Below are 27,929 nucleotides of genomic sequence, written 5' to 3'. Positions count from 1 at the left end.
GATGAGCATTAGGACCCTGCGCTCTCGGCTCTCTGCGGTCTCTCAACAGTCTCGCGTCTCGCGCTGTGGAAGTTGTAGTGGAAGCACTGGCGCTCGCGCTTATGAAAACGCGTCTGTGTGTTTTCCGTGGATTTACAGGAGCCAACAGATCCACAGACATGCTCGGGACCCACCTGTGATACTGTGAGTGGGTAGAGTCTGATCTCTCTTCTCTATGAAATCAGTTATTAGCAGTCGTCAGACTGCAGGTCTGAACGCGGCCTGAATCAAAACACGAACTCTCGTGTTCAACTGGTTTAACGCGGGCTGAAGGGAAGTACTGGTTAGCTGCTGGTTAAGCTCGTTAACTCTTGTGCGGAGATCAAAGTGTTCACGCGTCAGTTATTACTTTGTATCACTTTAGGCGCGCGCGCACGCGCAGGCCCAGTGTTAACATGTTTCGATGTTACATTGTTTCTCTTCATTCATTCACACACTTTATAAACAATACTCGTCTTTAAACCTGTCAAAAATAATACTGTGTTTGCAACGAATAAAGCATTTATTATGTCCTTTGAAGTTTCTTGAAGCACACTGTTAAATACCAGGGTCATAGTTTCTAGCTCGTATTGCAGATTGTAGCTTTAGTGATGCTGCATTTGCGTCGTGGATGATTTGGGGTAAAACATTTACGTTTAGTCATTTAGCAGACGCTTTTATCCAAAGTGCAGGAGCAATACGCCATATGTCATACAACTGCTTGACACATTTACATAAATATAAATGGTGACAAGGATTGACAATTCTTCAGTTCCACGCCATTGCTGTGTTTTCATTTCTATATTGTTGCTGAAGCTTTAAAGGGATACTTCACTCCAAAATGAAATATGTTAGCATTCGTCCAAATATATTTCTCAGTGTCCATCAGAACAAAGTATACAGATTTGGACTCGAAGGTGTGTAAAATTGTAAATTTTTGGGTGAAGTATCCCTTTAACAATACAGGCATATCATATCAATACATCACACTCTTATTTAATTTTAGCATTAAACCTGTAGACCATCTGTCAAATGCATCGATAAGTTAAATATTTAATGTAGAGGCTTCTGAATCATCCAGATATCCTCTTGACTTGAGCAGATGTTTGTTTGAATGTTGATGAGAACACAATGATTGTCATACATGCACACACGCACGCACGCACGCACGCACACACACACACACACTCTTACCTGCTCATGTACTCCAACACACAGGAACTGGTTTGTACTTCATCTGTTTGTGATGGATCATGTTTACTTGTTCTTTGAGTCGTGTTTTGTTCTTTGAGTCTTGTTGATATGCTATGTTTATAGATTATGCGCAGCGTTTATGCAGAATCTCGGAATCAGATTCTGAATTATGTTGACATGCAACACTTCATATCTTAAAGATCTGCAATTGTGTCTGTCTCTTGGTGTAAGCAAGCCATATTGTAATGTGCTCAAAAAGTACTTTTGTTAAAACAGATTCACTTGATAAACAAAAAGAAACATGTCTTTTGCTGACTTTCATGTGGTGAAGATTTGGCTGTCTTGAGCACGAAACCATCAACGGTTAGAAACCAAAAGTGAGGGATAGCTCACTCAAAGATAAACAATCAGCCGTTATTTATTTCTCTTCATGTTGTTGTAAACCTGTATAAGACTATATAATGTCAATGGAAAACTAAAAATCGGCCTTTCCCTTTCGAATGTTGAGTATTATTTGACCTGTTGAGTTTATTGTTCATACATTTCTTGGGCAATTTCATGAACATTTTTACAATCGGTTCTGCCTTTGTGTTTGATTGCCATTAGAAGTTCAAAACCAGATAGAACCACCAGGCCTGATCTGAGCCCGGTCCAGGTTGAAAGCTCTGTTTACTGTTTCTCTCGTCCTTCAGTCATGAGACTCGATGTCTGTCCTCAGACATGTGACTCGAGTGGGTAGATGACAGACGTAACTGCTTTTCTGACTCAATGAAGAACTTCTTCAGACATTTCTGGAGTATCGCTGATGTAAATGTGCCAGCAGTAATGCGCAGAATGTCAAGAATGCTGTTTGATATCAGCACATACACAGGAAGATGTGTTGTGTGTGTTAGTGGTTTGAGAGACAGACTCTGACGTAAAACAGCATCATCTGACTGTCCTTGCCTCTTTGTTTGGGTCTGATCTGACTCTGAAGTTCATCTTTCCAACGTAACAGTGCAGACAAAACACAGAAGGTTATGACTATGAGTTATCAAACACAGTCTCTGTGTCTGTGTACCACAGCATTTTAATAATCGGTTTGCAAACATCATCATCACTGCCACTCTGACGCTTTAGATCAGAAGGTTTACATCTCGGGCCTCATGACCTACCTTGGGTTTTGACCATTAAAATGAGATCGACATTGAGATCTTCATATACAGTATCTGGGATTGAACCATACAGTGCTGTACAAATGAAGAAAACAAAAGAAAGGTTTGAAAGACGTATTTAAAAGGATATTAAGATATTCTTAACAGTTCTTGAATTACTAACATGCAAACGTTTGAAAAAGAACCCGAAAAGTGATATCTTCTTAATTTTTGAATAGATCTGCCGATGTGTACAAATGAAACACAGATGCTGTCTTGTTATTAAAGTCAACTTTCACCACCTGTTTTATTTTTATATTTCATTGAAACTTTTATTCCTAATCAATATAATACATTTTTTTTAAGTTAAAACAAGTCTTTACATGTCATACTGTTTATGGTTGTGTATGTGACCAAACAAACACAAAACTTGTTTGTGGAACGGACCTTTTTGACTGTGATGTCGCGTTCAACGGTCATCAGCATCGTAAATCCTTTGAAGATTTTTATATCTTCATTTTTAAAACATGTACGTTTATAACACTATTCTTTGTATTATATTACTTTTGCATCAAATTGCTAAAAACATTTGAATGTGAGGGTGTTTCTTAAACAGCGTCTATGGATGTCACGGTAAATTTGACATTATTCTCTCTTTTGACTGCTGTTATTGAACTCTCAATTTCTTTTATTTTGTTGAAAGTAGTGAAAACAATATTGTTGAGTTTTTCTTTTGCTATTTGAGCAAATGAGAATCCAAAAAATATATTAGTTGTAGTCTCCCATTCACTGCTACAGATGTTTACCCAACCATGATGAAGTCCATGAGCCACTTTAGGCTCTTCAAAAGTGTAAACCCATAGCTTTAGTTTATTATGTTTATAATGATGTGGGCTTTGAGAACAAGTAAAAAATGTATATACATTTAAAAATGCTTCTCATTAAAAAAAAGTAATTGTGCTTGTTTTATTGCACATGTTGTCATTGTGCTTGGTCAATGATTTTTCACTATTTTTAATCATCTGGTTAAACTTGTACACCAGGATGAGATGTTAGACGGCACTAGTTTAATATCTGAGTGTTTTACAGTTTCTGTCGTCTTATGTTTTCCAGTGTGTGTCCTGTGAGAGAGGAGGTGTTACGCTGGACAGACTGACGTCTCCTGCAGGAGATCATGTCGGCGGCAGGAGCGGCGATTGTGAAGGAGGGATGGCTCCACAAAAGAGGTGTGTGTATTGGGCGTGTATCATGTTTGTAATGTATTACTGCTGTGATTTCACGTTCTTTTGATTGACAGCTCGTCTGAAGAAAAGTGTGATTTAAGAATGTTAGGCCTCTTTCCACTAAAGTACAATGTTGAGTGCTTCTGTAGTCTGTGTATTGATCAGGTTTGATAATAAGTAGATCATGTCAACGTCTAAGAGCATTACATTTACATTTAGTCATTTAGCAGATGCTTTTAGCGACTTACAGAGCAAATGTGTCTACATTCATCACAAACTGCTCAGACGATTTCTTTGCAGGCTGTTTTTGTGGTTATACACACTGATATCTGAAGCTGTAGTGTATCCTTAGTTTGAAAAGAATCAAAGATTTTTGTCATGACATCAGAGTTCCTCTGATCTCTGGTGGAAATCATTCAGAATTACTTGCAGAATATTACAAGTGTATTCCAGTGTTTTCTGAAGAAAATGTGTTTAAAGGTCCAGTGTGAGATTTTTATTTACATGGAATTCGCCAAGTTAATTCTACAGTCGCCTTATGCATCGGTTGTACTACACTTTGAGCATGTGAATCCTCTATCTTTTACATTTATGTACCAAGAGGATGCTTTAATCTTCTATTGGTGTCACGCACTCACGTGAAACAAATTTGCAGGTCAGAGTTCACCAAACTTGAACTTTGCTACGCAGCAAAATGTGACATATGTTCGGACGGGCTTGCGTTTCCGGTAAGAAGGGTCAATGGAACGGAAAGTCAAGTGTTGACCACGGGTTCAAATGGACAAGCTCCACTACAGAGCGCCTTTCATAGATATGTTTTCTTATTCGGCAAAGAAGCGAAAACGTCACAACATTTTAGTTCTGTGTCAGCCACCGTAATGCTTCGAATGGAAGGGCTCACCGCTAGATGCTGCCACATTAAATACAATGGACCATTATTGAACAGTATATGGAGTATACTTAAATTCTGAATTAATATGAATGTAGATACTTATACATGCGCACTCAGAATTATTGATCATGAAGTGATTATTTAACAAGAATGTCAGGTGACAGATCACTCAAAGATAAAAAATCTGTTATTTACTAAGTCTCTTGTTATTTCAAAACTTTATGACTTTCTTTCTTACGCAGAACTCAGAACACAAAAAAAACAAAAACGAACAACGTCGGCACCCATTCACTTCTATTGTATGGACAAAAAACCCAATGCAAGTGAACGGGATCCAGTTAACAACATTTTTCAACATATCTTCATTTGTGTTCTGCGAAAGAGAGTCTTATAGGTTTTAAATGACAAAAGGATGATTAAATGATGACAGAATTTTTATCTTTTTGTGTAAGTGAATTTTTCTTTTCACTTTAAATGTAGTTTTAAGAGAAAATGAAGTTGAAGAGTTTGGTTCCAAAATGAGATAAAAACATTTTTTATAATGTTATAATGATTTTCTTGTGTTAGTTTTTTACTTATGGCTTAAATCAAAACAAACCAACTGCAGTTTGATTTATATTAATTGTAATGCACATTAACAAAACATGATTTTTGTGTTATTTCATTTTGGAACCAATCACTTCAGTTGTACGTGATATATAGAATATATGTTATTTTGTTGAATGCATTTCAGTGTTAAATACTAGTGTAAAAAAACTCTCGGATTAAACTACACCTGCAAGGCCTGGAAGAGAGTGAGCATCGGTCAGGTGAGAAAGGTATCGAAAGAGTAACGTAACGTTTTCATAAAAGTAACTAAGGAATGCTATGAGTTACTTTATAGGAAGCACATTTCTTTTTAAATCAACCTTTTCCAACACTGAGAGCGTAAGTGTGTGAATCAAGCTTAAAGCGTCTGTGTTCATGTACATAAATATGTTTGTAGTGTTTCAGACACAGAGCTTTTCTCGGGTAGCTTGACGGTTGTCTTGAATGTTGTTTGGTTTTATTGTCTGCCGTGGATTTTCTGAATTTCCCACCGTGTTTGGACGTCCGTGACATGAGCTGAAATTACATCAGGTCTACTCTGTTAAGCAGAACTCGGACAGTCGGTGTATATGATGGTTTTAGCTGAAAATTCAGTCCGCTGTGACATCCGACGTCTGTCTGGTTAACCACATCAGGAAGCAGAGAAGTAGAGAAGGGGGAAGTGTTACCTCTATCTGATTGACTTACAGAGAAATTATGAATGAACGCCGGCTCGGCAGACACAGAAAGAGTTTTACACCACTGTATATTCACTGTATGATCCGATGGAAAGTATTTTGACTTCAAATGGACAAATCACCTTTAAGATAAAATCCAGATTATTTTACCTCCGCAATCTACATTTCTTTTACACCTCCATACTCTTTCAACAGTTACGCTCTCATTTGTGTCTGATGTTTTTCAAGTTCTCGGGTGACCGTTAGATTTGAGCTGACGGAGCATTCGTGTGATTTGTGAAAAGCAAATTCCCACACACACGTCTCTCTTTCTCCCATCTGTGTGTTTGGCCGGCGTGCTGTCATAGATCCAGCGGCTGCGCTCAGTTTAATGTCACATGAGTCTGTGTGTTTGGGTGGGTGGGTGAAGATGTCACGTCACTGTCATCTCACCTTTGGCTCCATCAGGCATCAGACAGACGGTGTGTTTACTGTGTTTGACCTCCTCGAACAGCTCGAGCACTCACGGTTTAATACATCGCTGGGGAATCTGACGGCTTCCACCAGCTCGACAGGCTGAAAATGTTAATTTGATGACTTCTAGCTCTTCTCTTCTCAAGAGCATGCATGTATTTCAAGGGTTTGACCTAATAGTTAAATAGCTTAATATGAGCAAACAAAAACGTAGTGAGATGATGCATTTCTGTGTATCTGTCACATTTGAAGGTATCTTGGCTTTGAAGATGTGAGATCTTTTTCTTTATGTGAGTTGGCAGTTGTGAGAAGAGATGTTTGCTGCGTGAGCTCACTTGAGTTAACAGGTCTTATTTCATATAAAACTCTTCTCTGGAGAGAATCACTTGTCCAATTGGGCTTATTGTTAGTCGTCTTCATGTGTGCACTGGTTTCATTTACTAGATGAAATACTACTACAGTATTACTTTAGTGTTTTCATTTACTATATTACAGTATTACAGCAGTTGTTCATTTACTATAGTAAACATTATAGTACACTACGGTTACTGTATTACTGCAGTCTTTTTATTTACTATAGTAAACATTATAGTATACTGTACTACAGTATTACAGCAGTTGTTCATTTACTATAGTAAACATTATAGTATACTACAGTAACAGTAAACAACAATAAAGTATACTACAGTACCTCTGTAGTGTTTTCATTTAATATTGTACACACACACATACATACTATAGGCTATATACTATACTAAACATTTTATACCATACAATAATTACAGTAGTATACTAAAGTGTACAAAATTTACCGACTTGATTTAAGTAAATACTAAAAATGGTATTATTTCTTCTTGTGGGGTCTGATATGCAGGGGCAACACATCACGTGACATGTGGGTCGAGGGTGACAGGTGTCATGGTGGTCATGTGATGTGAGCACCTGTGTGTGTGTTTGGGGGGGTTGCGGTGGTGTGCTCTGGGTGTGTCTGTGGGTTTAGATTGTGTATGCTGTGTATATGGGTGTGCCTCTTGGCTTTGAATTTACACTCGTCAGTTCTCAGATTTCCAATCTGGTAACGGCAAAAAACAGTTAAAAGTGCCTTTTAAAGGTTTTGTGTCTTGACCAACTACAGTCTCTTTTTTTCCGCTTGAGCTCTATTTCCTGTATGAACTCCTACATTTCAGCTTTTTTCTTTATTTGACATCCAAGGTAACATCGGACTGTAATGGGAATCATTCACGGCCTTGCATCATTTCTGCCCGATGATCAGCTCTCACGCATGTATCTATAGGTCTCGCATCTCTTCTTTACTCTTATGAAGATCTCTATTCATCACTGTCCAAACGTGACAGCTGAGCTGTAGCGTCAGAACTCTGGCTGGATGCGGCAGCGCCGGTGCTGGACTCCCGGGTGGAGCGCGCTCAGTCTGCTGTCTGGAGGCCAGCAGGTCTCTGTGCTCCGGGTGATGGCATACAGGCTCCTGCTAAATGTGCTGGGAGAAGTAAATTGCCAGGGTGCAGCTGTCAGAGAGGAGGGCGAATAGATGTGTGTGTGCGCGCACCAGCAGGCTCTTCTTCTGCGCCCGCTGTGTGCTTACTTTGCTGTGATGAAACCTCCTGCTCTGCCACCGGGCCGCTCGTCCGGTTCATTTTTCTGCTGTTTTATTTTCCTCCCTCAACTTTAATCTCTCTGTTTTGCACTTCTGTTCGCGGTTGCCCGTCCTCCTCCGCACGTCTGCTCTGTGTTCCCCGCTGACTGCGCGGAGCGGCTGCGCGGAGCGGCTGCGCGGGTGGTTTTCTGATCGCCAGGGTCCTGCTTGTCTCTGACATCCATCATGAGCCGAGATTTTCTGCGGTTAAGAGTCTTTTCAACTCCAGAACATACAGCAGATATGAGTAAAAAGAAAGATCCTGGATCAGTCGATTATTATTATTCTGCACACATAAACTGCTTTAGACCCCTGCAGTTTGATCCTCAGAGCTTTTTAAGACATTTCTGTCTTTGTTTTTTTCCAGAAGTTAGATTTACCCAAATCATATCGAACCATGATTAACCAGTGAGCCTTTTTTGTTTTAAAGCAGCAAACTTGGGGCCGCGGTCCCCCGGGTGGACCCAAGATTGGTCCAGGGGCGCCACAGTTCACATTTTATCATACATTTTGTGCAATCAAACAGAATTTGATGTCTTTGGTTTAAGTTTAAGATAATAAGTCTTTATTTGGGGGACCACAAAGCAATGCAACCCACAAAAGGGGGCCCTTACAAGATCTTGGCAAGATACTTATTACTTATTATTTGATATTGTGTAGAGATCAACAGTCTGTTATTGTGCTCTCATTCTTACTTAATAGAAAAATATAAAATAACATTTCTGGTCCAGAAGGAATTATGAAGTAGACCAGACTTTCTATGAAGTCCAGAGATAAATTGTGTTCAGACGTAATATCAAGTTGATTAATTGAGAAACTTTTTTTAAGGCAATCTGTAATCTTTATAAAAGCTTCTGTCAAATGCATGAATGTAAACTGAAGACATCATGCATACATGACATGTCTTTTGCATTTGACAGATGCTGTAATTCAAAGTAAGTTACATTTTTGATACATTTTTGCGTTCCCTGGGAATTAAACCCATTGCAAACATGCAATGCTTAACCAACTGAGTTTATGGAACACACGTGTGACAATATTGCTTTTATGTAATGTTTGTCTCCCATGCATGGCTAAATCCAGAAAACAAGGGGCCTGATGTAGAAAACCTCAATTTACCATCCACATCAGAATAATAAATAGATTTTCTTTAAGAAAAAAAGATTTATACACCGGGCCCCAAATCCTAACGAAGATAAATAATTAGTTACCATTTTTACAACTTTCACTTAATAAGCAATCAATGCTTTCTCCTCCATCACAGTAGCATTCTGTTGGCGTTCACGCATGCATCTGTACCGTTCGCTGGAATTTTGCGTTCCTGTTTGTTTGTTTTCTTCGCCCAGTAAACTAATCCATGGAGCGCTTGTTTACCGGAACGAAAAGAGGGGGGAATCTACAACACAAAAAGCAGCGGAGGGGGAAAACTTCCCACTGTGTCTCTATGGTAATCAGCAGGTGCCTCTGGCCGCAGAGAAGAAGTGAAGTCTTTCTTACGAGCGTGAGAAAGCGCGGCCGAACCCGTTCCTCCTCCCTGCGCCTCCGCTCGCCCCCTTTTCTCTCGTAGCGCCGGCAATACCCGCCCCAGCGGCAACAGTGGTGCCTGCCAACTGCTCCGTCTGATCCAGCTGCAATGAAAATCACAGCAACAAAAGAGAAGAAGAAAAGAGAGACTGAGGAAGATGGAGTGACTGCGGAAGAGTTTAAGCTCCTGCGAGCGCGCCGGTGCCAGGAATTCCCTATTTGGTCACGTTTCGGATGCGGAGCGCGGCAGTGTCACTAATGTGATTTTTATTAAGTGGTAGTACTTGTTTGTTTTTTATCTTAATAAAACGTTTCAGATTGAAGTAAATCACTGGACAGAAGCGCTCACGAGTCACGCTTGAGTGAATCACATTAAAAACGTTTTAAGTTTGAAAATCTGAAAAGAAAACAAAGTTAAATTGTATTATGTATCGTATTAATATTATATATAAAATTTACTGTCCAAAATCTGTATTGGCTGAAGTGCAGATGTTACAAGAATTATCTGAAGGCATTTTTTGCGGTTTACTTTTTTATATTTTTGAATGTTTTCAAATTGATTTATGGTCCCTCCGTTGGGCCTCCGTTGGACCGCTGGCGGACCGCTGGCTCATTGATATGCACAGGACGGGGTGGAAGGCACAGCTGCAGGATACCCGCTCAGAGGGGCTCCACTGGGAGAGGGGGGCGGCCCAGGAAACCCAACAAAAGATGCCCCCCACACCCCCCTCATCCCGGTTCCCAAAGATTTTAATTCCCTAAATCCTCAGCATCACCTAAATGTCTCCTTTCTGCTCTCATACGGACTGTCAGACGTGTTCCTGTCCCCCCGCTCACCCCGAGACATGAATGCAGACCCATATCCTGCGGGTTGTCTCAGTCAGACTCAGAAAATCTCACAAAGTCTCGGAATGTCTCACGCATTCTCACCATAACTCAGGAAGTCTCAAGATTGGTTTTGAGAAGTTTATTTATGTATTTGCATTAGTGTTGCAACATCTCCAAGATGCTCAAAACAACCTAACTGGAAACTGCAGTTAATGTTTTAAGCACTAGGTAAAGTGAGTGTTTTCAAGAAATTATATAGTGACTTTATTTTATTTGTCATTTCAGAATTGGTGTAATCACTGTTTGCCTTTGGGACACCTGCACACTGTTTCTGATCTGCAGGTTGTTGTTGTTTTTGGAGATGTTGCCAAACTTCTGGTGGATTTAAAGGGGAAGTTCACCCAAAATTCAGAATTCTGTCATTTATTTACCCTCGTGCTGTTTAGTATATTTCCCTTTTTTAGTGGAACACAAAAGAAGATATTTTGAGAAATGCCAAAGGGGTTCAATGTTGTTTGGTTATGAGCGTTCTTCAAAATATCCTCTTTTGTGTTCTGCAGATGAAAGAGATTCACACAGGTTTGAAATGACATGAGAGTGAGCAATCATGAATCACGTGAACTCTTACATAGACTCAATGCAAAAAAGAAAAATAACAATATTAAACAAACACCAGAGACTTACATGCAGAAATCTATATGGAAATCTCTTACACACACACACACAATGCGAACATCCTTGAGATAACGCTCTCTGTCGAGCAACTTCCTGTTTCTTCAGAATCTCAATTGATTAGATGTTCTCTGTTTATGGCAACAGAAACCCCAAAACATCTATCAGTGTGTCACAGGTGATCTGAACATGGCGTCATTTAAAGGGTTAAATACTAAACTGATCGTCAACGATCCGACCAGAAAACCAGAAAAGTGGAAGTGTTAGATGTGTAAAAGAGGAAGAAGAGTGAGAAGGTAAAAGTTTGGAATAGAAAGCGGTCTGTGTTTGTGTAGTCACGTGTGTGTGTGTGTGTGTGTAAGAAGCAATGGTCTGACAACAGTTGTGTACCCACAATGCTTTGTGTTCCCATTTGAAAACAGGAAATTGGTTTTGATGTTCTGATAGTTCGCACGGTTGAGTTTTTTCTATGCTAGAACATATTGAGGCTGAATGTCAGTGAGGGAAAAACCAACTCAATGTTTTGTTTTAAGGGAAATATGTACGTTAATGTTTTGTGTGTGTGTGGTAGGGGGCAAAGAAGTGTTGTCACACAAAAGTAATACTTGACAAATGACATATAAACTTTACAGTCGCATATGTTTGAAAGCATACATCTAATTGTATCAAAGCCTACATTTTTAAGCAATATTTTATTTAACAAATGATGATTACAGACTTTAACAATTTGTTTATAATCGTTCGCAAAAATTGAGGAAAAATCTGTGTTTGTTTGATTGTTTCAAAGCTGTGCTTTTTCATTCCTCCCCTCCCCGAGGTTTATTAATATACAACAATTGAGGCAAGAACTTGCACATTACAAATAATCAGTACTTGCATAAGAAAAAAACTTACTTGATGAATTAGTGAACAAAGTTAAAGATCAATAAACGAATCGTTTAAAAATAAAAAGATGATATATTTACAAAAATATATATATATTTAGATAGATATAAATAGATATTTTCCTTGTTTTAAACCTCAATAAACTAATACTTAACTCTGTTTTACTAAATCGAATAAGGTTATTTAAACTACATTTTCGGGAAGGAATGTATAAATCTTACTGCAGTCACGAATTGCATTCTCAACAAGGCCTTGAATTCCATAACAGAATCAAATAGTATTTTCAGTGAAGTATAATATTATTGAAAGTGACTAAAAAGTGAATCGCATTGATTATATTTGAACAATTTTGATAAACTGTTTGTTTACAGTACGAGTGCAGTTAGAGACGGCAGTTTGTGTGGCAGGAAGTATTTGATTGTGTTTGGTAGCACTGCCCATCATCAGGGGGTCAGCGGTGAAACACCCGTTTCCAGCTCTGGTGGGCAGCGTGTATCAGGGAGACTGGCATGAGAATTGGACTCTGTGTGTATACACACACACACGAAGCGTGCATACGCGCACGCGTACACACACACACACACACACTGTCTGTGCTCGTCCGGCCCTGCGGTTTAAAGAAACTTCCTGTGTAACCAAAAGCCGTCTGTCAGTTTGAAACATGTCCACATTAGCAGGCACGCCGAGATAAACGTGCTGTTTACAAAGCTGTCACACTGTAAAAACTCAACCTAAGTGTGTTTTGATGTGTTAGTCTGGTGTCAATCTCTGATGTCACAGTGTATCGGTACAGGCGTGTGTGTTATGCGATGCGCTGGGTTGTGGACATTCTGTCTCAAGCTTCACTTGGCGTGCACTCAGTTTGAGAGAGAGAGAGAGAGAGAGAGCGAGAGATGGACAGACTGGTGTTCATCCTTAGCACTGCAGGTTCACATATCTGGGATGGGTTCTGATGTTTACACCTCCCTGCTGACCTCAGACCAGTTCTAAACGGCAGATGTGGTCTGGAAATAAAAACCTAACGCTGGTCTTGAGCCAGATGACACAAACCTGCTGCATGATTCAGAAATTAGGCTTTAAGTGGTGAAGCTAAAGCAAATTTCCATGTTTTTCATATGTCTGATATAAGTTAGTAGCTTGTCCCCGTGAACCGGAAGTTGCCATCGTTTTTTACTTTTTTTAAATTGCAATATTACATGAATAAATAGGAATTGTTATTTTGTTACTTTAACAGTAGTGATAAAACATTTTAACAGCCTCGATTCAATGCAAACTGCATAACAGCAGAAATGTGTGACTCCGTCATGATGTGTGTTTTAAGTGCTGAAAGCTCTTAGCGTGCAGAACCGGTCTGAGCCGATCCCGTACCATCACGCCACGATGAAAAATGGCACAAGCCGTAATAACATATTGGGCATCTGGTGTGAATGAGAGTCTTAAGTAGACAGATGTTCTCTCGGCTGTGCCTCCATCCCAGTTGTTATGAATCAGGTGCAGTCATTTGTAATGCTTTGTCTTTATTGAAGTGATGAACTGCCGTCGAGACGCACGGTTACTTTACTGAGACAAAACCATACATGAGACAAGACCAGAGGAAACTTGTATTGCTCGGATGTTGCTCTTTTTATAACTCGGGAGATTTGATGGAGTTCTCAGTTGTGCTTCATTTAGGTTTTGGAGCAAAGTAAAGAGAAACATATAAGAATATAAGAGGTGATCTAATAATCTGGATAGGGGTCAGTTTGATGGGAAATGTTTGAGTTCATATCGAGATCTTCAATAATATTGACTTTCGATTGCAGACTTGACAAATCTGAGCTCAATTTGACAAATTGTCGACGTCTCTTCTCAAACTCTCTTTTTCTCACGAGAAATATCTGGGACAGAAGAGACTTGAGCAAATGCTTCCAATTGTTCTCCATTTAATCTCGGTTATGTCTAGGAGAAATAATTGATATTTTAGAGAAATCTATTCTTTCTACAGGCACAAATTTAATTTTGGTGTAAAACGTGATCGTGACTTTCAGTGATAAATGCATGTGTAGTTTGCTGTGTTTCGGGCCAATCTTTGCTCCTCTGGTCCGTCACAGTTGAAATGAGGCACAAGCGGATAAATATCAGCGAGACAGACGTTTGCCGTGACAGATCCACACTTTAGCGACTGAGGAAATGGGCCAATTAGGGACAGCTTGCTCAGACCCTGCATGGGGTTAATATTCAACTCCCGTAATTAACAATAAATTACACTTTTCCTGGATAACTATTCAAAGTGTCTGTGTCTTTCTGACGTGCTCCAGACACCACGGCTGCGTCGCGTTGCCTTTTTCATTTCCAATTCCGCAACATCTGGTGCCGCGATTCTCTGCGAGCTGAATCTGACAGTAGTTTTTGTTTTCCTCTCTCTCTCTCTCTCGTGCTGTTTTGGAAATAAAGGTGTTTTGGGTTGAAACGAGGGTTTTAAAATAAATCAAAATTTAGATACTGGAATTATTTAATATTTCTTCATGATGTAAAGTTTTTAGAATAACCTCAAACTATCATGAATTAATGACGATGGATTTACGGTTTTGGGGTTAATTTGCATACTGTCAACAGATACGTTTGTTACTCTCGACAGTTCTTACCTTGTCTATGTCAAATTAAACCTGTCTCTCTCTGTTTCTGGTCCGCAGGTGAATACATAAAGACGTGGAGGCCGCGGTATTTTCTGTTGAAGAGTGATGGCACATTTATCGGTTATAAAGAGCGGCCGCAGGACGTGGATCAGCTGGAAACACCATTGAATAACTTCTCAGTGGCACGTGAGTGTTTCACACAGACTTGAACTTGAACACGGGAGGAAAGAAACCCTGTGTCTGAATTTTCATACTATCTTTTGTAAATAGTAATTAAAATGAAATGGTAGAATGTTAAAATGATTATCTTTTAAAACCTGGTTTATGTAGAGTTTGAAGTGCATGTGCAGTCTTAACAGCTGTTATTACCCACAATTCATTGCCAGAGGGAGTAGTTCAGTAGTGCAAAAAAAAGTCATGCTTTACTGAATTAATAAATAAGATCTAGACCTTTTTGTCAAACGTGTTCCAGAACCACTTCCTTTTTCAGTTTTATCGTTTTTTTTATTTTCATATGTAGTCTTAAAGATGTTCAACATTTACATTTACATTTACATAAATCAGACGCTTTTATCCAAAGCGACTTACAAGTAGTTTTTTTTACAGTGGCACATTACTGCAGAGCAATCAGGGGTAAGGTGTCTTGCTCAAGGGCACTTCAGTCATGACCTGCTGACACTGAGATTCGAACCTGCAACCTTCTGATCACAAGCCCAACGCTCTAACCACCAGGCCACAAATGACATTTTAATTCAGTTCTAACACTGGGTTCACACCAAACGCGAATTAAGCGTTTTCTGTGAGTATTTAAATTAAAAGTCAATACAAAGACGTGTATAGATGCGAACCTCGGGACAGCCGATTCGAATTATGCGAATCAGGCGGCGCAATTGCCGCCAATGCACATCAATCTCGTCAGCAGGGAAGGTTGTAAATATTTGTCAGATCTTTTTCCCGCAAGTAATAAAGTTTGTTGAACGCGATTGCTTGCTGTTGGTGTGAACCCAGCATCCGTGTTCTAAACTGAAGTTGTATTTTGATGTGTGTAATTGTTACGAATGACTTCTGTTATGAGTTCTTGCATACACTAAAAATACTTGTCATTGAGCATTTGTTGTATAAGTAAAAACAAAGTTGAACTTCGAATCCTAGACAAGAGCACTAGAGTGTGTAGACTGTGTAGTGTGCACTAACCAGTAGTCCATGGCAGTATGTGAATATTATTTCATGCATGTTGAATATTTATGTTATTGCTCATAACCAGAATTACGCATCCATACGGTTTCATCTAAACCCTTATCAATAGTTTTATATGCTAAATTCTGTAGGTGTCAAAACACTATAAGCTGGCATTATTTATTTAGGGGCGTGACTGGATTCGGTTTTATTTATCATGTAGTTGCCGCCCGACCCCATTTGACGAGGCAAACAGCATCTCGTTTCCTAAAGCTCTGTGCACGAAACATATTTGGACCATCTTCGCTCATCGTACCTCAGCAGAATTTCACGCTGCCATCGCTGCGAAAGTCTCGGAAATGATTGAACAGACTAATTAGACAGCCATAATGTTTGTTCAAGAGAATGCTTCCTGCCTGACACTTGTGAAATATAGCGGTTATTAAGTGGCTGATCCTCATTATTTATCTCGGCGCTGATGGAGGCTCTGTTCCAAGCGTTCTGGGCTGCTGATGAGCCGCTTGGATCTCAGTGGTGGTCTCACCTCGCTCCTCCATCTATTCGACAGGCCGATGGTGTCGTGTCTTCTGTGACACATGTCTCCTCCGCCGTCTCTCCTCGACATATGTTTGCGGGAAAAAGCTGGCGGTCTCGCTGCTGGATATGCGAAGGGGATTCTGCTTTGTGGCGCTGAACGCAGAAGTTTTCCTTTTCGAGTGAGCACTTTTGAGGGGAGAGAACACAGGCGCAGCTTATTTTAGTTGCTCCGAAAAGACAACAGTTTGAGTTTTTAGTTCAACCGATGACACCGTCGCCCTGTTTGTATCGGATACAGTCACACATTCATGGTATCGGCGATCACCACAAAAGAGCTGCTATTGTATACATCCCTTGACAATCTCAGTTTGTTTTATGTAAACTTTCTGCCATAATGTTGATTATAACAGGAAATGATCTCGACTTTATATTGAACCTCAAAAAAGAAGGAAAACACCAAACAGTGCTTTTAAACTAAAGCCAGCTAATGACTTTTGGTTCCCAGAACATCGTTTATTGCTTTTCCAAATGTTATTGTTTAATGTTAGTTTTAGGTTGGACAGGAAAGTTTTCTTTACAGACTCCGAATGTTTGAAGGTTTGCTTTCCCCACTAAAACAATTAACATTAGAGTAACGCTCTGTGCTGGAATGCAGAGGTTTACAAACATGATCTTGTCATTTCTCAGAGACGTGCATATAGTTTGTACTGAACACAGGTTGTTTAAACTCAAAACCATCTCTATCTGACTTGAATGAACTTGGATAAGGCTTGGATGTGAGCGTGTGCAGTGTGAATCTGAGCGCACCTGTTCGTTTCCAGCGTGTCCGGCTGCTGTTCCCTACTGAGTGTGTAATGTAGTGCTGGAGGAACGCACAGATAAAGATAAATGATTGTAACGGTGTCTGTTTTCTCTGCTGTGATTCTCTCTGGATGTGTCCAGAATGTCAGCTGATGAAGACAGAACGACCCAAAGTCAACACATTCATCATACGGTGCCTGCAGTGGACCACTGTCATCGAACGCACCTTCCATGTGGAGAGCCCTGAGGAACGGTCAGACACATACACACACCTGTATACAGTACTTACCCTATATTTACTGTATGGAGTGTGAAAATATGAAGTCCTTCTTCTGTAGTGGAACGTCATACGTGCTTAACTTAATGTTAAGCTTACCCTATATAAATCTATGGCATGTTATACCCTTTCTATATACAGGAAATCACTATAATGTAAAGCTCCCCATATAAATCTATATAATGTAAAGTTTCTATATAAATTGATGTAACAAAAAGCGTCTCCCGTTGGACAAATCTTCATAACTTGAAAATGACTACAATGTAAAGCTTTTTGTGTATAAATCGTTATAATCTAAAGAATCTCTCTATACATCAATATAATGTAAAGTTTCTTCTATACACTTTTACATTATACAGATTTATATAGAGGGAGCTTTATATAGATACAGGTTTCTATATAAATCCATTTAACAAAAAGCGCCTCCTGTATACATCCCTATAATAATGTAAAGTTGCTTCTGTACAAATCTGTATTATTTAATGCTCCTTCTATAGAAAAATCACTATTATGTAAAGCATCTCCTAAATACATCAATATGATGTAAAGTTTATTCCATACAATTTTAATCTGTATATAGCTCCCCCTATATAAATCTGGATAATGTAACGTTTCTATATAAATTCATTTAACATAAACATCTCATATATACACCACTATAATGTTAAGCTGATCAACTGTTTAATGTTAAATTTCTATATAAATCGATTTAACCTAAAGTGTCTCTTATATAATTAACTATAATGTAAAGTTTCTTCTGTGTAAATGTGTATAATTTAAAGCATCACCTACACACTTCATTATAATGTAAATTGTATTTTTCATACTGTTAATCTATATTCAAAGCTTCTGTATAATGTATATTTTCTATATAAATTAATACAATTCAGAGCTTCTCCTTAATAAATCGACATACTGTAAAGCATCTCCTATATACATATATAATGTAAGGTTTTTCTTTATAACCCTTCACACAGTGCAGTTCTGGGCTGGGTTCTGCTTCAGGGAACAGATATACATTAACATTGTTTAGTAAAGGTGTAATGTTAATGAATGCAGTGTTGTAATGTAAAGAAGTTAAAATTATTATTTGGGAGTATCTGTACTTTACTTGAGTCTTTATATTTCAGCAGACTTCTACTTTTACTCCACTACATTTCCTGAACAAAATATATACTTTTACTCCCCTAAGCATGTTCGTTACCACAAAATAAAAGCATAGAAACAGCACTGAAGTCGGCGATCCGGTCACCGTGACAGTGCTGAACCAATCATTGGTTAAACCAATTACGCGGTTAATTTCAGCACAAGGTTTTAATGTGCTGCTTCTTTTAAAGATAAACAGCAAATTATTCAGTTTCAATGAATTATCAAATGACTGGGTTGTTACTGTGAGGGAAATGCAAGGAAAGATAGAAGTAAGGGCATGACAGATTTGTTCTGATTTTGTGCTAATTTGTTCTCTTAGAGGGATAATATTGGGGGTGGGAGGGATCGATCCTTTTATAAAGTTATATGTTATTATATAATTAAGTGCAATATTGATCTTTTACTTTAAAACTTTTACTCCAGTCATATTCTAAAAGGTTACTCTCACTAATTTTCTGGCACGATATTTGTACTTTTACTCTAGTATTGCTTTTAGGTACTTTATACATCACTGAATGAATGTAAACCGAGGTCTTTGTCTTTAGGGAGGAATGGACCAAAGCCATCCAGGCTGTGGCCTATAGTCTGCAGAAACAAGAGGAAGAGATGATGGACTCTTCTCCTGACCCCATGGACATGGAGATGTATTTGACCAAGCCTCGACAAAAAGTGGTAAGTGTGTCCTGTATTTTTTCCATTTTGTTTAAAGGTATAGTTCACTTACTATAGAAACAAAGTTGCTTTGTCCTTATTTTAATATTGACAATTCTCAGAGTCTAAGGAAAATTGCAGTTGCCCAACACATAGATTTTCTTCATATTTATTACATTCCAAGTCACAGCTGTAGGAAGCGCAGAACGATTTAAAACCATTTCACTGGCACGCTGCCCTCACGCTCACAGCTTTGACATTCCTAAAGGTCACAGGTGTAGTGATGTCACATATAGTAGCACATATATGTTTCGCTGTCTTCTGTTTCAGACTATGAATGATTTTGAATACCTCAAGCTCTTGGGTAAAGGCACGTTCGGAAAGGTGATTCTGGTGAAGGAGAAAGCGACTGGAACATATTACGCTATGAAGATCCTCAAGAAAGAAGTGATTGTAGCCAAAGTGAGTCACAGCTGGAAACATCGAAGCGAGATGAGAAATATTTAATGTAGAACGTCTGTGTGGATCACACCTACCACAGGCACATGAGAAAACATTTCACAGAAAATGAATTTCCAATTGCATTAAATGCATCTGCCTTTTTATTTTCCACATTATCATTTAGATTTTTTAGTCCCCATTGTATGCTATGATACTTAAATTAAAACATTAACACATTTTTATATACATTTTTTATTAATATGATATATTTATTGGAATCTAATGAGTTTTACTGTAATTATTTATTTAGTTTAAAGAACAAGCATGAATTGAAGGCATTATAGAATTACTAAGGATCATTTGCTTTAAATAATATTGCATTGTTTTATATTACAGTAAGAAGAATTTGGGGTTTAATTGCAATCACAAAAACCATGAGGGGTCCTGAAAACAGTTAATTTTCTTAAAGCAAATCGTAATTTCATATTTCATTGTTTATATTTTGTACTCACATATAATTTATATTCAAGTAGTTTGTGTTTTTTTTGTGTATGTTTATGTGGTGCACAATCTTTTTGTGATTTGTCTTTTAGGATGAAGTGGCTCACACACTCACTGAAAACCGCGTCCTTCAAAACTCCAAACACCCCTTCTTGACGGTAATACACACACGCAGTAATACTTTTCCATGACCATTTTCCTCCCTCTCTCACCGCTTGTAGATTATAAAGCATTTTGTGTTTCTAATTGTTTGTTTTTCCAACATTCAGGGTCTGAAATATTCCTTCCAAACTCACGACCGCTTGTGTTTCGTCATGGAATACGCCAATGGAGGAGAGGTGAGATGCTGTCTGATGAGACTAGAGACTCATTCTGTGTGATGTGACGCTCTGAACGTTCCTGTGTTTATTCTTTCCTTAAGCTTTTCTTCCACTTGTCACGTGATCGGGTTTTCTCAGAGGACCGAGCGCGGTTCTATGGGGCGGAGATCGTGTCGGCGCTGGACTACCTGCATTCAGAGAAGAACGTGGTCTACAGAGACCTGAAGGTCAGACACTTTAAATGATGGGTGTCTTGAAAAAATTACACACTTTCTATTTTATTTCATGTTTACAGCGTTTGCGTGTGAATTTCATGACTCCTTAAGCACGTTTGAAACCTGAATTCAATACGAGTTTAAAATCCTAGAAATGTTCTCAACAAGTTTTGGGAAATACTTGCCTGTAGATAATCACTGTCATACGCCTGGAGTGGTTTATTCCTTTTATATTTTTATGCAAATATTGAATAAATGATATCGAATACATAAAATAAATAGTAGGAATTTTACAGCAAAGTGATGTAGATGATCAGTCCAGAAGATGATGATGATACTGTACATCTGCACAACACCTACAGTTTGCCTTTTCTCTCTCTCTCTCTCTCTCTCTCTCTCGGAGCGCTGAGGCGGCTCAGGTTGGTGGTAAATTGCGGGTGTTGCAGGATGGGTGATTGTGCTGACTGCTGTGCTCGTGCCTCTGGCCACGTGTGAGATGCAGCTGCCAGGTGACTTTCTCTCTCTCACCAGAGCTGCTAAGAGAGAGAGAGAGAGAGAGAGAGAGAGAAATAGAGAGGATGTGCTGATATTAACCACTGAAACACATAAACACTCGCTCAATCTGAGTCACCGTTTGAGGCCGGAGATGTCCGCTGGTCTCCTCACCCCCTCCTGAATCAACATCATCCTGAATACAGAACTAATGAAACTGATGTTTGGCAATAACGATTAAACCTTGCTGTGTCTAATCTATCTGATCTTACTTCATCAGTTGGTTCATGGCTGAACACACTTCAACCCTAAACTGATTATGAAGAAGATGAATGATGCCGTTTATTTGTAAGCCGCATGTTTAATAAAGTCTTTCTTCTGTCATTGTTTCTCTCAGCTGGAGAATCTGATGCTGGATAAAGACGGACACATAAAGATCACAGACTTCGGCTTGTGTAAAGAGGGGGTCACTGATAAAGCGACCATGAAGACCTTCTGTGGAACTCCAGAGTATCTGGCACCTGAGGTTTTACATCCGTAAATTAAAACTAAACTATTGTTTACTATTCATTTATCAAAACTTAACTATTAATCTATTAAAACTAAACTATTGTTTACTATTAATCTATCAAAACTTAACTATTAATCTATTAAAACTAAACTATTGTTTACTATTAATCTATTAAAACTAAACTATTGTTTACTATTAATCTATTAAAACTAAACTATTGTTTACTATTCATTTATCAAAACTTAACTATTAATCTATTAAAACTAAACTATTGTTTACTATTAATCTATCAAAACTTAACTATTAATCTATTAAAACTAAACTATTGTTTACTATTCATTTATCAAAACTTAACTATTAATCTATTAAAACTAAACTATTGTTTACTATTGATTTATCAAAACTCAACTATTAATCTATTAAAACTAAACTATTGTTTACTATTGATTTATCAAAATTTAACTATTAATCTATCAAAACTTAACTATTAATCTATTAAAACTAAACTATTGTTTACTATTAATCTATCAAAATTTAACTATTAATCTATTAAAACTAAACTATTGTTTACTATTAATCTATCAAAACTTAACTATTAATCTATTAAAACTAAACTATTGTTTACTATTAATCTATCAAAACTTAACTATTAATCTATTAAAACTAAACTATTGTTTACTATTCATTTATCAAAACTTAACTATTAATCTATTAAAACTAAACTATTGTTTACTATTCATTTATCAAAACTTAACTATTAATCTATTAAAACTAAACTATTGTTTACTATTAATTTATCAAAACTTAACTATTAATCTATTAAAACTCAACTATTAATCTATTAAAACTAAACTATTGTTTACTATTAATCTATTAAATCTAAAATGTTGTTTACTATTAGTCTATTAACACTAAACTATTAATCTATTAAAACTAAACATTTGTTTACTATTAATCTATTAAAACTAAATTATTAATCTATTAAAACTAAACTTTTGTTTACTATTAATCTATTAAAACAAAAATTGTGTTTACTGTTAATCTATTAAAACTGACAGTAAACTAAATTTTCATCTATTAAAACTAAACCATTGTTTACTATTAATCTATTAAAACTAAACTATTGTTTACTATTAGTCTATTAACACTAAACTATTAATCTATTAAAACTAAACATTTGTTTACTATTAATCTATTAAAACTAAATTATTAATCTATTAAAACTAAACTTTTGTTTACTATTAATCTATTAAAACAAAAATTGTGTTTACTGTTAATCTATTAAAACTGACAGTAAACAAAATTTTCATCTATTAAAACTAAACTATTGTTTACTATTAATCTATTAAAACGAAACAATATAGAAGAGATGACAAAAGAGAAGTGAAATGATCTTAGACATGTTTTAATTAATGTTATTTTTGACAATAATTAGTTTCACAAAGTGATGGAGGAGAGCAGCCAGATGACCTCTGAATGCACTTTTATATTGATCTTTGATGACATCATCATCAAGCAGTGATGGACTGATGGTGTAAAGCGTGATCATGTGCAGGTGTGACAGGTGTCAGTACAGAGTTACACGAGGGGGCTGTGTGTGTGTGTGTGTTCAGTCTGAGGAATGTTTTTTGGAGAAGCGCTGGTGGTGTTGACACAGTTGCGGGCTCGTTGTTTTTAGCCAACGGTTTAGGAATTTGCTGGGAAAGAGGCTTGGCAAAGCTGCCGGAAACATGAGCTTCAGCAGTGTTCAGCAGCTGCCCCTCACCGAGCGTCCCTCTGCCCTCTTGTGGGGGGCTGTGTGCATGTGTGTGTAACCACTTCACTGTATTTTGGGGGACAATTTGTACCTAAAAGTGAGCAAAAACAGACAACTCTGAGCAAAACATCCCATTGAGGATGCCCCAATTTGTAAAAACATCATAAAAAAGATTTGCTCTCAAAAAAGCATGTGTGTGTGCTGATAAGATAGAGAGCTGCACTTTTTGCTACTGTCTATATAATTTACTCACTCTCTCATTCTTGCACATAATTTTCATGTTTAAAACTAACCTAATTTTACATTTCGGATCTAATCTATTGATCGTTTTTAGCTGAGCTGTTCTTGATGTGAGAACTTTCATGTGAGTAGCCCGTGTCACCTCTCTCTCTCTCTCTCACCCCGTCCTGGCGGTTTGAGTTCAGTCCTCATGTTGACATGACAACACGGTCCGGCTGCGAGAGACTTCAGGGGCTGTTGCCATAGAGACGTGTGGCCTCTCTGGAGTCGGGCCCAGGCAGTGTTACAGGTTGTTCCGCTGTAAACAATGACCTTGTTGTGTGTGTGCAGCTCTGGAATGCTGAACGTCTGGAAGTCCAGAGAGAGAGAGAGAGAGAGAGTGAACGAGTGAGAAAACATAAAATCAGGGAGCGGGTGGAAAAAAAAAGAGAGAGGTGAGGGGGGGGCATGAGAATGTAAAAAGAGGGATAGAGGTGAAAGCGTTTTACTCTTGGAAAAATTGGCGTGACGTTTTATTTCTTCCAGACATCAGCTGACAGAATTAATGTGATGACATGAATCACAAATGCATCAAATATGTTCTGTTTTTTGTTGAAAACGGTTTCGTCGCCCCCTGAATCTGAAATGGGAAGAGTCTGGAGGTGCAAAATGACATCTCTTCTCAAACTCCTATGACAGACACGTTTGTGACATTTCTCAGGAGAAATATCTGAGACACAGGTGACGCATTTCCATTCGCTCTCCAGTTAATCTCATTGATCTCTAGAAGAAATATTTGAGATACTAAAGAGATCTCATATGTGATCTTTCTGTATTAAGTGGCTATAGCTATCTGTTTAACGAAAGAGTCTCAATCTGCACATTCACGCGAGCGCTGAACCCTGGGGAACATCTGACATCTCTGTTCCTGATGCCCCAGGGCTCCGGTGTAACCGTACGCCCGCCTCGGGTCTGCTTACGTGGGTGAGGGCTCAGCTTTGGCTCCTCGGTTCCTGGCAGCTTCACAGCTGTGCTGTTCTTCTACATATATGGGGCAGCTGCAAACCCAGCTGTCTCACTCTCTGCGAGCCACACGACAGCAGCTCTGGAAATAGACAGCGGTCGGTAATTCAAGCAGTTCAGAGGCATCGGCTTTCCACTGAGAGCACGGACTGAGTCATTCTGACCCGCAGCCCTGTTCCTCTTACACACACACACACACACACCTGCAACAAAAACACTGTGTCCACCCGACCGTCAGGGTCACAAACACACGTCAGGTGTTACGTGCACAAGCATTTGTGTTTCTCGTGATCTTAAGAAGCTTATTCTTACATTCTCGATGGAAAAACCAAATATGTTATAAGAACTAATAATGTTTTATAAAAATTCCAACAACGTAAGATATAGATTTACCAATGTAAGAATGAAATGCTATTTTAACGTAACTGCAAGAATAACCTTGAGGGAACGTTTAGAGAATGTTCTGAGAACGTTCCCTGTACCTATTTTCAATGCATTTTATTTGAATGATGTTTACTTGACCCTGTAAACCCTGTTTACTTTATTGATACACTTTTCAGGTCTTACCCTGATTGAGCACTTTAAAGAAATGTTTAGTGAACTTTCTGACTGTGTGTCCGCAGGTGCTGGAAGACAACGATTACGGCCGCGCGGTGGACTGGTGGGGTTTGGGCGTGGTGATGTATGAGATGATGTGCGGACGTCTGCCCTTCTATAACCAGGATCACGAGCGCTTGTTTGAGCTCATCCTCATGGAGGAAATCCGCTTTCCTCGCACGCTCGCTCCGGAGGCCAAATCTCTCCTGTCCAGCCTGCTCAAGAAAGACCCAAAGCAGCGGTCAGTCTGGAAAAGCATAATACTCATACTGTATCTTACAATGCATTGCACGCTCGACTACTGCTAACAAAACTCAATTTAAAATTAATTCCAAACACGTCCATAAGAGATAGACTTTCTATAATGATTTACATCTGATTCAATATTAAATGACTCAATTATGACAATAACTTGGTACAAAACTGTGTTTGTTGTAGGTTAGGTGGCGGCCCTGAAGATGCTAAAGAGATCATGCAGCACAAATTCTTCACAGGAATAGTGTGGCAGGACGTTTATGAGAAGAAGGTAAATGTTTGCTTTGAGATTTTTTGCAACCGCATTGTGCAAATATTCCCTTTCAGACATCATCACTTTTGGCCATTACTGCATAGGATATATATGCAAAGACGCGGTTTAACCACCACACAATGATTCACATGAAGTGTTTGGTAAAGAGTATTTTTAGGTTGTGTGGGGATAAAAGGTGATTTCTGTTGTGAGAAAAACATAATGAATAAATGTCCTTTCTCTGATTTAATTGGTTACATCCGTTTTTGTTAACAGTCTCTCTCTCTCTCTCTCTCAGTTGATTCCTCCGTTTAAACCTCAGGTGACCTCAGAAACGGACACCAGATATTTTGATGAAGAGTTCACAGGACAGACCATCACCATCACACCACCTGGACAAGGTTGTGCTGTCACAGTCTCATCCAGAGGACTGACCAGCTGTCTCCTCTTACAGTCTGGAAATGACTCAAATGTTTTGAGAATATTTATTCAAGTGTCATCCACTGAACTGAATAAATCTCCTCGATCACACTTTTTATATACTGTCATATGGTTCATGTCTAGAATGACCTAAAGACTTTCACCCAAAGTCCAGTGTAAATAGATGCTGTTATCAAATTAATTCATTCATTTGGTAAATAAAAAAAAAGAGGTTATGACTTTAAATATGGCACTTGGTTTTATTTGGGGGTGTTTTGCCATGCTGGAATATGCCCATCGTAAATTCATCATTCATCAATTCAACATTTTGCAGATGTTCGCTCAACTTCACTCATGCATGAATTTGTATTTTTGACAGGTGACAGTATGGAGGCGTTTGACAGCGAGAGGAGGCCACATTTCCCACAATTCTCTTACTCTGCCAGCGGAACAGCCTGAAACATCACGTCGTGTGCCTCCTTCATCCCTCATCAGACACTTTAGATGGAAATTGCTCATTTCAGTGTAAAACCAAGAGCACAGCAACTGCTCTGAGATCAGTGGAAAGAAATATACACCAGACTGATATACCGGTTTGTTTTTCACATATGTCTTTTGTTTCGACATTTTGTTGCCTTCTGTGTTCTCAATTTCTTCTGAGGATATGAGAGGGAACACTATAATATTTCCAGTATGTCTATCAAAATCATTAGTAGTAATATAGATTTCAAATACATTGTGTAGCACTTATTTTATCTGCCATGATTGAAGCTTATCAAAAAGGGCCGTGAAAGCAATTGTAAATGTGTAATTGTATGATTCTTTACCCCAAAGTACTTTCATACTTTATGAAAGGAAATGTAGATAAATTATATTTGTAATTATTTACATGAATGACCGAAATACTCTAAACAAACAACAAAATAACTTTGTTCAATTTCACCCAACGGTCTAGATTGTTTCTCATAAACATTGAAAACATGTCCACGTCCAATAAATAATAGAAAGATACATTTTCTTTTGTTGAAACAATAAGTCAATTTTCTTTGTTTTTATCGTTCTATTTTTTGTATTGTGACAAATTCAAACCCCCCCACCCACACATTGTAATCATAATATTTAAAAAAATATGATCCAAAAATAGGCAACATTTATTATTTAATATTATTTAGCTTGTCCTGGGTTTAAATCCCAAGGAATTCTCGTTTATTAAAACTATAAATGAAGTGTAAGTGGCCTGGTTTAAAGCTTGAATGTGACCTGAATGTATTTTCATGGGATTCACACATTGATTCATTATTAATTCATTTCATTTCTCAATCTCATTATCCTCTTTTGTTTTTTTTCATTGCGGTTCTTGTGTTTTTTTTGGAAGTGGTGAAGAGTTACAAGAGACCATAAACATTGCAGCTGTACTTCATTTTTATTATTTATATATTAACAGCTAGGAATGATGTAATTTACTGTGCAGTATAAACTTTGTTTTACCCATATCATGCTGATACATTTGTACATTTCATCTGTACATTACACATGACTCTTTTGACTGTTATTTCATAACCCATTTCTACACATGAGTGAAACGGTGTAAATACCATTCAATTGTTTAAAGGCAGTGATCTTATCCAGTTTGACCACACAAATGCATTTCTTTCATCATTTTTATATTGTCAACACACAAACGTTGGTCATTTTACATGAATGAATGTAAACCCTTTTCTCCCTCATTTTTATATACTGTACCTTATTTTATATGCAAAACATACGATGTTTTCATACGATTTATGCTCTTTCATACAAGTTCTGTCATCTTGTTAAATGGAGAAATATTTGTAATTTTATAATCCTCAATCCGCAGTCTTTTTTAACACAAACTAAAGAACATCAGCTTTAGGAGACAAATAATATAAAGTTTGTATACACCGTTTAGATTTTTCCACTGAATTGATTATAAATAAAATTTTGGCTAAAAATTTTAACTT

The 27,929-nt window shown here is 37.9% G+C and overlaps 1 protein-coding gene across 1 annotated transcript; it reads left to right on the top strand.

Annotated features, from left to right (window-relative positions):
• akt1 (v-akt murine thymoma viral oncogene homolog 1) lies at nucleotides 1–27,929 on the top strand. Its single transcript, XM_079458845.1, has 14 exons — nucleotides 1–183; nucleotides 3,459–3,571; nucleotides 14,411–14,539; nucleotides 17,009–17,120; nucleotides 18,839–18,965; nucleotides 19,275–19,406; nucleotides 19,979–20,044; nucleotides 20,156–20,224; nucleotides 20,308–20,433; nucleotides 21,311–21,439; nucleotides 25,046–25,260; nucleotides 25,458–25,545; nucleotides 25,826–25,928; nucleotides 26,327–27,929. The coding sequence occupies exons 2-14, from the start codon at nucleotides 3,520–3,522 to the stop codon at nucleotides 26,404–26,406; spliced, it is 1,428 nt and encodes a 475-aa protein (XP_079314971.1). The 5' UTR covers nucleotides 1–183; nucleotides 3,459–3,519; the 3' UTR covers nucleotides 26,407–27,929.

The sequence above is a fragment of the Barbatula barbatula genome (genome assembly GCF_947034865.1).
Source record: "Barbatula barbatula genome assembly, chromosome: 6".
In the NCBI taxonomy this organism is placed as follows: Eukaryota; Metazoa; Chordata; class Actinopteri; order Cypriniformes; family Nemacheilidae; genus Barbatula; species Barbatula barbatula.
The sequence above is the reverse complement of the archived record's forward strand: the minus strand, read 5'-3'. Positions and strand labels throughout refer to the sequence as shown.

What these genes read in the sequence shown, in the direction of transcription:
- akt1 (XM_079458845.1), top strand. Translation starts at nt 3,520, where the DNA reads ATGTCGGCGGCAGGAGCGGCGATTGTGAAGGAGGGATGGCTCCACAAA. An exon ending in AATACGCCAATGGAGGAGAG is followed by an intron (nt 20,225 to 20,307) that starts GTGAGATGCTGT and finishes TCTTTCCTTAAG; the next exon opens with CTTTTCTTCCACTTGTCACG. An exon ending in AGGACGTTTATGAGAAGAAG is followed by an intron (nt 25,546 to 25,825) that starts GTAAATGTTTGC and finishes TCTCTCTCTCAG; the next exon opens with TTGATTCCTCCGTTTAAACC.